The 15,078-nt window shown below is 39.6% G+C and overlaps 1 protein-coding gene across 3 annotated transcripts in view; it reads left to right on the forward strand.

Moving 5' to 3' along the window:
- Positions 1 to 12,930, forward strand: part of LOC126185128 (uncharacterized) — a 41,646-nt gene extending 28,716 nt beyond the window's left edge. For all 3 annotated transcript variants that reach the window (XM_049927953.1, XM_049927951.1, XM_049927952.1), the window contains exons 3-4: positions 1,435 to 1,585; positions 8,882 to 12,930. In XM_049927953.1, the coding sequence (XP_049783910.1) occupies positions 8,908 to 12,399 (3,492 nt within the window). In that variant the 5' untranslated portion in view covers positions 1,435 to 1,585; positions 8,882 to 8,907 and the 3' untranslated portion in view covers positions 12,400 to 12,930. The remainder of the gene's footprint in view (positions 1 to 1,434; positions 1,586 to 8,881) is intronic.
- The last annotated feature ends 2,148 nt before the right edge of the window (positions 12,931 to 15,078 follow it).

Below are 15,078 nucleotides of genomic sequence, written 5' to 3' on the forward strand. Positions count from 1 at the left end.
GAACAGTAGAACCAGATGTGTGGTGGAGCATAGCAGCCTGTAGGTCCGGCCAAAGCTTGTATTGGTGTAGAAAGTCCAACCCAATCACAGGTTCATCTATGTTGATGACGCGGAAGGTCCTAGGATATGTCATGCCCAGAGACAGACAAAGCGAAATCTTGATGGAGCCGAGGACTGCGATATAACAGTGATTTGCAGCAGTCAGTGCGAGGTTAGCAGGAGAAAGCGTGTTACCCACATTCTTGGCTGGGATAATGCTGACATCAGCACCGGTGTCGACGAGAAAGGGTGTGCCTGACAAGAAGTCGGTGACGTAGAGGCGTTGTGCCATTGGTGCAAGTGATGCGGTGTCGGAAGGTAGGTGCCGTTGATGATCGTGGTGGGACGTGGCGCCTAAATGTGCCCGCTGTCGTATTTACATTTTTTTGTTTGAGTTTTCCTGGAAATTGAATTAATCGTCGCACACCATTAGATTTTTCTTATTAGCTTTAAGGTTATATACTGCACTGTCTTAGTTTCTGCAAGAATGTAAGTTAAGATCTCATTTGGGCTTCTGTACAGGCAAATTGTAATTGTTTTTAGTGAAGTTATTTCCATAGCTGAAATTTTGAAGTTTTGTTTTCTTTTCCCAGGATTTTAAGCAGCAATGTCTCATGTTACTTCTGACAGAAATGCATAGCCCACCATGTACAGAGGATATTGTAGTGATTGATGAGGATAGTGTTAACTGCCAACACATCACTGCTCTGTGTTCATCTAAGCATATAAAAGAAGCTTCCTTCAGATGTTTCTGGTTAATTTTTATCGTCTCACTGTGGATGCCTTTTTTCTGTATATGTATCTATCATTTTTGTTTTATCACCTAAAAGTGTCTCTTCTGTTGTATTCCTGTGATTTTTGATAGTTGCACAAGTTTCAACACAATCAATTTCTGAGTTTGGTGTTTCAGGTTTGGTCAACCAGTTACGCAATGGGGCTGTATTTATTGTAATGAAGTCATCTTTGTGCATTAATTTTGCCAATATATGACTTCCCAGTGTTGTTGTTATGTTGTCTGTGTTTCATAAACAGTTCTCCTGAAATGGAAAGCTCAAAGAATGTTACATTATGATAGGCCTTGCATATTTTTTTTGCAACTATCTGTATATTTTTGCAAGCTCCAAATTTGACTGAGTCATCCTGCAGGTCATATCTGTGAGGCATGGTATTACTTGTGATGTTGGGCAATTTAAGATCAAGTTGTGTAGTTTTAATCACTGTGTCACATGTCTACCCTCCTTTCAGTATGCATCATTACTTCCACCCATGATTATGAAAGTATTATTCTTAGATAATTCTCTGAGTGAGTTTCTGTTTTTTGTCATTTCAGTCAAAGGTGCACTCAGTTCCTACCACCATATATGATGTATTATATTTACTTATTTATTTTTTCAGATGTCACCAATCATCACAACTCATTCTTATATTCATTTGTTTATTACTTGAAGACATTCTCTTGACTTTCTGCACAGAGGTGTGTATAGTGCAGCGGAAGTTGAATTATAATCTGCAGAATTTATTTGTTGGCTGTCAGCTTCTTCTTCAGGTAATACATTGTAATTATTATCTGTCACAACTGATACCATTGTATTGTCTGTGATATAATCTTTTTGCTCTTTGGCACACACACTTATGTTATTATTGTTTGTACTTGTCTTTAATCCGCCGGCCGTGGTGGCCGAGCGGTTCTAGGCGCTTCAGTCTGGAACCGCACGACCGCTACGGTCGCAGGTTCGAATCCTGCCTTGGGCATGGATGTGTGTGATGTCCTTAGGTTAGTTAGGTTTAAGTAGTTCTAAGTTCTAGGGGACTCATGACCTCAGATGTTAAGTCCCATAGTGCTCAGAGCCAACTTGTCTTTAATCTTTTCAATGCATCTTGTAGGCACTAGATATTGTTTAATCGTGTTGCGGTAACTAACTGTTCAGTACCTAAATCTTAGTTTGTAACATCTTGGATATAGGGATGCCCTGTTCATTATCACAAAAACATAATTTTTTGTACTGAGCCACTGGATACAGAAGGAATGACTCTGCAGTTGAGTTTCTGTGAAAACTCGGAAACTTTTCATCACTGTTGCACCACATATGTCACTATAAACACCCATGTCTCTGTTCTTAGAATGAGTGCCTACATGATGAATGCATTGGTGCAATGCCATGAACAGTCTAAATTTTTATCTGCATGGACACCTAAAAATTAGGTTACAGCTACCCTCTCAATTTGTTTGTTTTGTGTTTTGAGGTCCAGATCATGATATGATTTTGTTTTTCTGCAGTGAATATGATCATTTTTTTTTTTGAAAGATTTAAAATTAATTCATCCTTTTCCAACCAGTTTCCCACATATTCCGAAACTCTGGTTGTAGATGTTGGAATACCTATTTTTTACTAGTTACAACTACATTTGTGTCATCAGCAAAGAGTTAGGAGTGCCATTGATCAAAATCTTGATATCATTTATGTAAATAAGAAATGATAGGTCTTACAGTGTGAATATCAGATCCATACACAATACTTTGGTGTGTAATGTTTGTTGATGTAATTTCTACTACCTGTCTCCTGTTTTGGAGATATGACTGAAACCTTTTCTTGGCTATCCCTCGTATACCAATACCTTCTAATTTATCTAGCAAGATATCATGTTGGGCAGTATCAAACACCTTCAATAAGTCCAGATTTATTCGTAGTGTACTGTTGTTTCTGTCTAGTCTTGTAACAATATTTTCAATGAAATGAATAGTAGCTGACTCTGTGCTTATGTCTCTGCAAAAAACTGTGTTGATTTACAGACAAGAGGTTGAATTTTTCAAGGTAGTTTGTGGATTTGTTTCATGAGTGTCTCTCTTACTTAAGAAAATACAGGTAACAAGGCTATTTATCTATAGCTTCCCACTTCATACGTATTGCCCTTTTTATACGATAGTTTTGATTTTGAAATTTTTAATCTTAGTGAAAACACTACTTTGATATGACGTATTTATGATATGTGAAATTGGTTCTGATACGACACTAACACACTTTATTATGAGTGAATTTGATACATCATTGATCTATGAAGATGTTTTATTCGTCATTTTCTTCTTTATTTATTCTAGGAACTTTTAATTTATTTATGGGTCTTAGCAAAACACAGCGTCACCATGAAACTGAGGTTTTACTATCCCGAAAGTAATTTATCACCCAAGTTAGAGTATTTATGAAGTAAGCATTTATGTAATTTTAGTTGAATCGACTGTGAGTTCTTGGTGAAACATTGTAAATTAACTAAACAAACACTGTTTTTGGCCTTGTTTCACAATTTTATTATCAATGTTGCTGCACAATCTAGATTTCGGTTTATAAGTCCATTTTGAAGTATGTTACTGATTTCAAAAGATGATAATGCACAGATAAACATGTTCACAAGACAAAGATAATCATCTCAACTTCTTAAGGTATCGATACATAGCTTACTGTACAATTATGTCAATGATCATTTTTAACAAATTACATACATTATTACACAATTCAGCAATTACACTACAATGACAGGACTAAAGTTATGCATCAGCCAAGCACTTTTTAACTATGATGGACTGTGGCCCAAAGTTTTGCTTCTATCCTGGGGTTGTGATCTCATCTAAAAGAGGTGAATAATTCAATTGGGTTTGCTTGTTTAACAATAGGTGTGTAGATATACACATCTGTCTTTTAATTTCTAAAATTTCTAGTTGGTTGAGTTTGGCCCCCTATTCCTCTGTGTGTAAGACTTGTACATCTATTGTGTATTTGTGGTTATTGTTCCGGTAATGTTCTGCAAGGACTGAATCAGGCTTCCTCAATCTCCAGCTTATGTGGTATTCTTTAAGCCTGGTATAGGTTGATCTCCTTTCTGTCCAATGTAGCAAGACTGACACTTGTGGCATGTGATTTTATAAACCCTCTTTTTTTTTTTTTTTTTTTTTTTTAATGGCTGGTTGTTTGTCTTTAGCATTGAACAAGAAACTACCTATTGTCTGAGGGACATAGAAAAACACAGAGAAACCCTTTGCCTTCAAGATGTTACTTATCCTTTTTGATGTTTTCCCTGTAAAAGGTAATCTGCACCATTGCTTTTCCCGTTTTGCTGTGTTTTTCATTGGGGACAGTAGGGACCTGGCTTGCTTCTTCACCTTTTTACTTAAAATTTTATGAGTGATATTGCGGTTATATTCATTATTTATGGCCATTGTTTTTGTTGTGTTAAGTTCCAGGTCACAGTCTTCTTGGGACATAGGGATAGAATGGAGACAGTGGATCATGCGGCGGAATGCTGCAAGTTTGTAGTTTGTAGGTTGTAGGATGTTGTGAGGAAGCTGGGATGAAAGTGTCAGTGAAGGAATCTCTTTGGTAAATTTTAAATTAATGGTTACTGTTACAGTATATTGATAATTTTTACTTTTTGGACCATCTGACTACAGCCAAATGAAACAATTTTCGTGCCATACACATTTTGCCTTTATTCTCTGCAAGGCATCTTCAGTGGCCTGTAATATGTATCTATGTTTACTATTTAGTTTACACTTTGGACAATGTACCCATAGGTTATAAACAGTTCTGGTGGTTGATTTTTATTACGATATAGTAATATTTTAAATTTTACTTACAGGTTGTGTTTCTGTTCAATTTTTGGTGCCATTCCTCTTCTTACAATTGCCACTTTGGGTTTTTTCCACGTTTCAAAGCACTAGGAACTGAACACTTGTTTTGATGCTTTATTTTGGTTTGTGTTGTTGACTGTCAGATGCTACTGCCAGATATTGAATACGATTTGTGTGTGTGTGTGTGTGTGTGTGTGTGTGTGTGTGTGTGTGTGTGAGAGTAAGATATTTCTACATCTACATACATACTCTGCAATCCACCATACGGTGCATGGCGGTGGGTACCTCGTACCACAACTAGCATCTTCTCTCCCTGTTCCACTCCCAAACAGAACAAGGGAAAAATGACTGCCTATATGCCTCTGTACAAGCCCTAATCTATCTTATCTTTGAGGTCTTTCCGCAAAATGTAAGTTGGCGGCAGTAAAATTTTACTGCAGTCAGCCTCAAATGTTGGTTCTCTAAATTTCCTAAGTAGCGATTCACGAAAAGAACGCCTCCTTTCGTCTAGAGACTCCCACCCTAGTTCCTGAAGCATTTCTGTAACACTCGCATGATGATCAAACCTATCAGTAACAAATCTAGCAGCCCGCCTCTGAATTGCTTCTATGTCCTCCCTCAATCCGACCTGATAGGGATCCCAAACACTCGAGCAGTGCTCAAGAATAGGTCGTATTAGTGTTTTATAAGTGGTCTCCTTTACAGATGAACCACATCTTCCCAAAATTCTACCAATGAACCGAAGACGACTATCCACCTTCCCCACAACTGCCATTACATGCTTGTCCCACTTCATATTGCTCTGCAATGTTACGCCCAAATATTTAATTGATTAGACTGTGTCAAGCGCTACACTACTAATGGAGTATTCAAACATTACAGGATTCTTTTTCTTATTCATATGCATTAATTTACATTTATCTATATTAAGAATTAGCTGCCATTCTTTACACCAATCACAAATCTTGTCCAAGTCATCTTGTATCCTCCTACAGTCACTCAACAATGACACCTTCCCATACACCACAGCATCATCAGCGAACAGCCACACATTGCTATCTACCCTATCCAAAAGATCATTTATCAGATAGAAAACAACAGTGGACCTACCACACTTCCCTGGGGCACTCCAGATGATACCCTCGCCTCCGATGAACACTCACCATCGAGGACAACGTACTGGGTTCTATTACTTAAGAAGTCTCTGAGCCACTCACATACTTGGGAACTAATCCCATATGCTCGTACCTTAGTTAGGAGTCTGCAGTGGGGCATGGAGTCAAACTCTTTCTGGAATTCAAGGAATATGGCATCTGTCTGATACCATTCATCCATGGTTTGCAAGCCATCATGTGAAAAAAGGGCGAGTTGCGTTTCGCAGGAGCGATGCTTTCTAAAGCCATGCTGATGCATGGACAGCAACTTCTGTCTCAAGGAAATTCATTATATTTGAACTGAGAATATGTTCGAGAATCCTGCAACAAACTGATGTTAAGAATATTGGTCTGTAATTTTGAGGATCCGTCCGTCTACCCTTCTTATATACAGGCGTCACCTGCGCTTTTTTCCAGTCTCTCGGGACTTTACGTTGGGCAAGAGATTTGCGATAAATGCAAGCTAAGTAAGGAGCCAATGCAGTAGAGTACTCTCTGTAAAACCGAATTGGAATCCCAGCAGGACCTGGAGATTTATTTATTTTAAAGCCATTCAGCTGCTTCACAACCCCAGGGATGTCTATCACTATGTCCTCCATACGGGAATCTGTAAGAGACTCAAACGGCAGTGTGTTTTTACGATCCTCCTACGTGAAAGATTTCTCAAATGCTAAATTTAAAATTTCAGCTTTTGTTTTGCTGTCTTCCGTTGCCAGACCAGACTGATCAGTGGGTGACTGGATGGAAGCCTTCGACCCGCTTACCGATTTTATGTAAGACCAGAATTTCCTTGGGTTTTCTGCAAGATCTTTTGCTAAGGTATGACGGTGTTAGTGGTTGAATGCTTTGTGCATCGCTCTTTTTACAGCAGCACGGATCTCTACTAACTTTTGCCTCTCCTCATTCTCCCAATCTTTCTTGTACCGCGAGTGCAACTGCTTTTGCTTCCTGAGCATTCTCTGAATTGCGCTGTTAAACCACGGTGGGTCTTTTCCGTCCGTAACCCACTTTTTCGGCACATACTTGCCCAGTGTGTGATTTACAATGTGTTTAAAATTTGCCCATAATTCTTCCACGTCCATCATACCAGAAGTAAATGAAGTAGATTTATTTTTTTGTGGCTGCTTGTGTGAGAGGGACAATTTTTATCTTATCATTTCTTTTAGTAATTGTGGTAGGGAGGGTGTGGTGATGTGTGTTTGCTCATTTATCACATGTTTGTTTTCAGCGATGGCTTTCTGAATGTGGAAGTTTTCTTGCATTTGTATAAGATATTTATCATGGTTGCGTATTCTCATTATTTTGATTTCTTGTTCCATGTTTGTAGGATGGTGGTTATGGTGTTTTGAATGTTCTGCAAATGTGGAATGGTTTGTTTCATACTTCCAACACCTGATATGTTCTTGTACCATGTTTTAAAATTCCCACATGTCATGCCTATGTATATCGCATCACAACTTTGACATTCAAGTTTATATATTCTGATCACTGGAATTTATCCCTCTTGATAGTTGGTTGGCTTAGATGCGATTGGAGGGTTTGCCCAGTCTTATATGGTATTTGGAAGCCCTGTCTCCTTCGAATGTTTGCAACATGTCCACATTCTCCACATTGGTGTCAGTGCCACATGACTTGAATTTAGTCACTGATTAAATAGTAGTTGTCCATTAATACTGTTGGTAAGCCACATTTATATAGTACGAAATCAACAACATGCGTAATAATCATGACTGGTCACAGGAAAATCCACACACTACAGTGGAACCAACATCCAACTTTGTTTTTTGGTCTGTGTTTGATGTGGCATGATCCGTAACATGCTGATAAGTCCAGTCATTTTAGAAAAGAGAGTTATTGGACAGACCTACTTGCAATTTATGGTAAGTTCATTCCTTTGTTCCTTTGGCCACATTGATTGCAGGGTACTTCCAACAAGATGGAACCCCTCCACATTTTACTTGGCATCTTAGGGAACATCTCAACCACATTTATCCTATTCACTGAACTGGTAGAGGTAGTACAATTAACTGGCCACCAAGGTCACCAAACCTTACAACATTAGATTTTTGTTTGTGAGGTTGGATGAAGTCTAAAGAATATAAACAAATGATGAAAATGCAAGATGAACAGCTTGGTCACATCATGGACATTGCCGCTCTCATTACAGAACATGCACAGGCACTCGGACAAGCAACGAAGTATGTTCTCCCAAGAATGCAGAAATGATGGGCTATTTGAACACTTACTGTGAATTGTACAACAGCTGTAAACAGATTTATATTCTTCAGACTTCATCCAACCTCACAAACAAAAATCTAATGTTGTAAGGTTTGGTGACCTTGGTGGCCAGTTAATTGTACTACCTCTACCAGTTCAGTGATTAGGATAAATGTGGTTGAGATGTTCCCTAAGATGCCATGAGGTGTATGTTATTTTTTCATTTGGTGGTTTTAAAACACATGTTTGATATTTACTAACTGTTTTGCATGTGTACGTGTGTAAAATTGACTATGTATTGAATAATATTCAAATTAAATAAGAATGTAAATTAAATGTGTGCTGTCTCGGAATCCATTCGGACTAGGGCATATGTACATACCCAATTTTTTGCTTCAACTGATTTTTTATTTCATTTCCCTTAATACTGACCATTCCTCTTGAGACACCCGGTATAAGTACATGTGTGAAGTATCAGATCTTAATGCTTCTTCCTGATCAGAGGAGAGGAGTATTGAAAGTGCACTGAAAAGTGAAAAGGCGATGGGGAGGGAGGGAGTTTTCTGGCATCACTATTTATTACTTGCAGGTTGCATTTGTGCTGTGCTAGACATAATAGAGAATTAATTTGTAAATTAAGCAACAAAATATGTGTTTGACAATTACATGGTTCTGTTAAATTTGATTTGTTTTGATGAATGTGACATCTTTTTGATTTTTAAAATTCCTCTCACTTCGTGCATGTTCCAGGAGTTTTGTTTACAGACATCTGTTGTAGTTGGTTTAAGATTTGTTTGTTTATAGTGCTCCTGGCTCACACAGTAATCTGGTATTTAATTTGTCTTTACAGTGTCTGCCTGAGAGTGAATAGCCAACATGAAAACCAGATCTAGTAGCAGAGGCAGAGGGGAAAGCTGTTCACTCAAGAGGACGAATGAATCAAGAGGGTGTGCATCAGACATCAGTCAAAGTGCACAGCATGATAATACAAATTCTAACAGAAGTTTTATAGAATTGACCAAAAACAGCAGGAAAAGAAGGCATTCTGATGTTACATATAGCAGTAAGAAGGCAGCGACTAACTACCAGGAGGAATCCAAGCATGTCAGTAAGGAGGACCAGCTTACAAATGTTCTAAATAAAACAGTGTCAGTGGTGCTAGAGCCATTTGATATGGAGAAGCGTAGGAAGAATGAATCAAGAGGATGTGCGTCAGACATCAGTCAAAGTGCACAGCATGATAATACAAATTCTAACAGAAGTTTTATAGAATTGACCAAAAACAGCAGGAAAAGAAGGCATTCTGATGTTACATGTAGCAGTAAGAAGGCAGCGACTAACTACCAGGAGGAATCCAAGCATGTCAGTAAGGAGGACCAGCTTGCAAATGTTCTAAATAAAACAGTGTCAGTGGTGCTAGAGCCATTTGATGTGGAGAAGCGTAGACAGGCTAAAGTTGCAAATCGCAATAAAAAAAAATGCATCAGTAATTACTCTGTCAGAGATGTCAAAATAACTACTAAGAGTTCGAATGGTTGCAGCACAAAAAATCAAGAGAACTCGACAACAGGAAGCATGGACTCCCGAAGCAGTGAAAGATGTTTGCAGAAATCTACTCATCATGACGGCAAAGAACTACATAATAGTGATCAGAAGAATGTAGCATCGCTCAGCTTGAGTCATAATGATGACCAGGGGTTGTTGGAGAGTTCGACCCATCAGAGCAGAAGACAGTTGTGGGATGCTTCCCACAAAATGAGTTCAGAATTTCGCCGAGAACGCCGTAAAATATATAAGAAGCCAGTTTGTACATGTTGTGTAGGAAAAGATAACAACAGTGGAAATGAAATAAGAGTTTCAAGTGATGGCTTGAAGGCAAAACATAACAAACATATGGAGAAGAGCATCAGAAATAGTGATGTAAATAGAGCAGCCAGTAGTACCCAAAAAAGAAAAACTGTTGTGGGTGCTTCTCACAGCAAAGTAAAAGATGCTGATTATCAGTATGGAGGCAGACCACTAACTACAGAGCACAGCAGTACAAGCTCTGAAACTATCACAACTCTCAAGATGATGAGTGAAGTATTTAAAGATGGCCAGTCATCCAGAAACAGAGAGATTATTAACAGCCACAGTAGTAGGAGGTCAGTCACACCAACTTCATGTTCTGTAGCCACAGCACCTTTGCAGATGAGAGACAGTGCAGCTTCACAACCTGCACATGCACTTACACATTTAGAAATGCACCCAAACTTGCGTCAACGGTCAGCATCAGCGCCTCCTCAGTTACAGTTGGGTGACACTTTTCGAAAAACTGTTGATGTGTTTGCACGTTTACTTCAGGATGTGGCAGCGCATCTGCAGAAATGTGCTAATAGAGTTGGTGATACATTAAGTGACCATAATTTTGAGCATATGGTAGCTGGCGTTTCTCACTTGGTGTCCAGCTGCACATGCCATTCACCCATTGGGTGTTTGGTATCCAGCATTCGTTGTATGAATGCATTAAAAAGAAGACTGTCTGCCGAATTAAATGTGATTTCACTATCCAATGGTGATGCAGTACAGCCAGCAGCAGCAGGCACGCAATCAAATGGGAATTTAATGGGAAGATTCCATCTAGAAGCAAGCATCAAAGAGAAGACCAGTACAGAAGCCAGTGTAGAAGGAGGTAGTATATCTGAGTCTGCACCTCAGTGTGATGCCACAACATTAACAACGAAATCCAGAAACATAGTGTCAACTGCTGAGACCTGCATAAGCACATCACACAGCACTTCTCTCACTGAAGAGACAAACGACACACCATCACCAGTAGGTAGCACTGATAATGCTTATATTGAAGCAAGTATCAGAGAAACAGCCCAACTGGAAGCAAACACAAAAGAGAGTACCAGCACAATAACATGTATAACAGAAGACAATGTCTCAAAGTCAGTATCAGAATATGGTGCAACGTCGCCATCAGTTGAGCCCGTAATCATGGTGTCAGCTGCTGGGACATTTACTAATACTAGTTCTTCACCCACTGGAGGCCCAAAAGAAATCCTGGACCTACATGAAGTGGATACTGTAGTTTCTGATCAGAATAATGTAAATGGCAGAGTGGATGATAGAACAGGGTGTGCCAGCTCCAAGAGTAATTTAATGTGTGGGGGTGCAGAACGAGTTCAAGATGGTGAACGGAATACTTTTGACTCCGTATCTCTCTCTATGGAAGAGATTGAAATAAAGGAAGAAGTTGAAACCTCAGAAAGTGACAGTGAATTAGAGTTGTCTGAAAAACAGTACTCACAAAATGAGGCAGAATCTGATGCAGGTAGTTGTGGTCCTGAAGGGGATGAGACAGACAGAGATGAAAATATGGTTGAGGTTGAGTGTAACATTGTCGAGGCCTCAGATCTAAGTAACCACACCGGAAATGAATCACATATGAAAGATCTGAGAATGGAGGCACAGCATGAATATGACAATAACAGCACAGAAAATGATGTTGCTGAGGATGCTACTAGTAATGGAGCGAATACTGCTCCTGCTGTCAACAGGGGAGATGATACTGATGCAGTCAACAATACTGGATACAGTGTAAGTGGGGATGATGATGGTGATGTGGATTATGGTGGCAACAGAAATGAAGATGATGTTGAGGACACAATTGATGAACGGTATGGTGGCCACATTAATGAAGACAATGTTGGGGACGCTACTGCTGAACAAGTTGTTGCCCAAGGTAATGATGACGGTGTTGAGGACACCGACACTGAAGTCATTGGTGGCCACAGTACTGAAGGCAGTGTTCGGGACACCAGTGCTAGTAAATGCGGTGATGGCCATGGTACTGAAAATGGTACTGGGGATGCCAATGCTGCTGGGGATGATGGGAACAGAAAAGAAGACAATGTTGGGGACGCTACTGCTGAACAAGTTGTTGCCCGAGGTAATGATGACGGTGTTGAGGACACCGACACTGAAGTCATTGGTGGCCACAGTACTGAAGGCAGTGTTCAGGACACCAGTGCTAGTAAATGCGGTGATGGCCATGGTACTGAAGATGGTACTGGGGATGCCAATGCTGCCGGGGATGATGGGAACAGAAAAGAAGCCAATGTTGGAGATGCCAGTGAACCTGAGTTAATTGATGGCTCTCAGTATAATGATCGTTGGGAATTTGTTGAACAGCCTTATGATGGTGGTTATGCAGGACCTTACTATGAAGAACTGTATGACCCTGATGTTGTGGCTGTCCATGCTTTGGTAAGCACTCTGCGACATTGGAATGGTTTGCCAGATGGCCGTTTTTCTAAGCAGATGGAAATTAGAATATATGGCGGAGGCGTCTGGCGAGTTTATCAGATACCTAATCGTTAATGCTACTAGTAATGCAGCCAATATTGCTCCGGCTGTCAACAGTGGAGATGTTACTGATGCAGTCAGCAATACTGGATAGAATGTAAGTGAGGATGGTGATGGTGACATGGATTACAGTGGCAGCAGAAATGTAGATGGTGTTGGGGACAACACTGCTGAAGCTACTCAGGACCATAGTAATGAAAACAGTGTTGGGGATGCTGGTGCCACCGAGGAGGGTGACAACAGAAATGAAGACAACGTTGGAGATGCCAGAAAGAATACTGGTGCTAGGAATAACACACATGGCTCTTTGGTGGGCAGCATTCTGGTGGTGGTTACACGCAATGTGACCATCGCCAATTTCAGGACCCAACGTCGTGATTGTCCATGGACTGCAAAAGACTTGATGCATTGTAGAAAATTGTGTCTAGCAAGTGTATCATATACCAGGATTTTAAATGTTCCTACTTTTTAGTAATATTGAATCATATACCAAAGACTTAGACTGAAAAAGAATTCTATGACAATTTTAGAATTGTATATGTCTTAAAGAATACGTTAAATACATTTTCAATAAAGTCCCCGTCTGTGTTTCTAAGGCAGTCTGTGAATAACCTAATACATTCCTCTCTCTGACCCCCAACACACGTCGTGCTTGACTTCGTATTTGGTATTTGTAGTGACATCATAATTATCTGGCTGTGCATAGTGGTATGTGAGGAGTAGTGGATCATGATCTGCAAAACATTCATCTGCTAGGCTAACAGTGTATCAGTCTCTTGAGAAATTAACTATAACATTGCCCAAACAGGCATTCCCATGTTTTGGGCCATTGTTAGTATAACATAAATTTAATGATCTGAATAAGTATCCACAGGATAAATAAAACATACAAATACAAAACTGGTTCATGTGTTTGAAGGTGTGTGTGTAGTTTCTCTTACATTAGGTTAGAATTAAACTGAAGTCCAAAAACAAATATTGTTCGCCAACAAGAGTTAAGATGGCGGCCGGAGAAGATACACATTGGTGAATTCCGTTTTTAGTAACAAAAATCACATGTTTAAGTGTTCTCTGTGTGAGAAATAAAACACAGTGTGTGATAATTTTGTGTGCTGTGCCACATCTTAATTAAAAACACTGGGAAAAAAGAACATGTAAACTCTCGTGTATGTACAAGTGTTAGTGATCAGCCCAGTAAACACAGACCTTTGCAACCAAATTTGGACGATATTCTGTGTGAATTAGCAACAAAAGAAAAAATCATTGACATTCTGCGTGACGACGTAGCAAAGCTAAAATAGGACTTGATATATCTTCAGTCACTGAACAGTGTTAATACATCGCCAAATAAAAGTTGTGCTGAGTTTAATAGGCCTAAAAGTTCACTCGGCGAAAACCAAATGAATCTGTCATCCAAGTGCCATTAAATAATTGTTTCAGTGTTCTTGAAGAGATTAGAAATAGTGAATATTCATTTGCTACTGTATTGTCATATAAAAGTGTGTCAGGGAAGAAATCCTTTAAGGTAAATATCCACTCGGATAGTCACGGTCATGGATTAGCAAAAATCTTACGTGAAGATCATGATGTTAAAGTTTGCAGTTATGTGAAACCAGGAGCACCCTTGTATGAAATCGGAAAACAACATAAAAGACGGGTCTCCAACAAATATAAATGAATATGCAGTAATAGTGGGGGGAGCCAACGACGTTTATAAAAATGAATTGTTGAGTGCTGTCCAAAACTTGAAGAGGATACTTGATTATAATAATAATAGTAAAGCAATTATAGTCATGGGAATTCCACATAGCTGCTCAGCAGTGTGGGATCCGTACCAGATAGGGTTGATAGAAGATATAGAGAAGATCCAATGGAGAGCAGCGCGCTTCGTTACAGGATCATTCAGTAATCGCGAAAGCGTTACGGAGATGATAGATAAACTCCAGTGGAAGACTCTGCAGGAGAGACGCTCAGCAGCTCGGTACGGGCTTTTGTCAAAGTTTCGAGAACATACCTTCACCGAAGAGTCAAGCAGTATATTGCTCCCTCCTACGTATATCTCGCGAAGAGACCATGAGGATAAAATCAGAGAGGTTAGAGCCCACACAGAGGCATACCGACAATCCTTCTTTCCACGAACAATAGGAGACTGGAATAGAAGGGAGAACCGATAGAGGTACTCAAGGTACCCTCCGCCACACACCGTCAGGTGGCTTGCGGAGTATGGATGTAGATGTAGATGTAGACATGACCTTACATTTGAATCGTGTGTAAACAAAGAAATAACCAAGGCTAATGAACAGTTCGAAAATATATGTTAACTGTATCTAAATACTCAGTTTCTGCCTGTCGACTTCCTACTTAGAGACAACTTCACGAGACATGGGTTGCACCTTAACAGAATGGACAAGAAACTTCTCTGCAGAAAAATTGTGGAAATGCTGCCTGTAAGTACAAAAAAAAATTTACTTGCCTAGAACAGTTCAACCTTCAGTACCTCAGCAAACACCACCATATGCAGCAGCTCAACTTTCCAAAATTACTGCAGCAACTCAAGAGTGGACCCACTATTTATAGCATTAGCAAATTCACCATCATCAGTGAATTCAAGAGAGCGAACACCTGTGGCAGCACTACCAGGATTAATTGCTGACACAGCAGAGACTTCACCAAGGGCAGCAAAACCTGAATCAA

The sequence above is a fragment of the Schistocerca cancellata genome, chromosome 4 (assembly GCF_023864275.1).
Source record: "Schistocerca cancellata isolate TAMUIC-IGC-003103 chromosome 4, iqSchCanc2.1, whole genome shotgun sequence".
Lineage (NCBI taxonomy): Eukaryota > Metazoa > Arthropoda > Insecta > Orthoptera > Acrididae > Schistocerca > Schistocerca cancellata.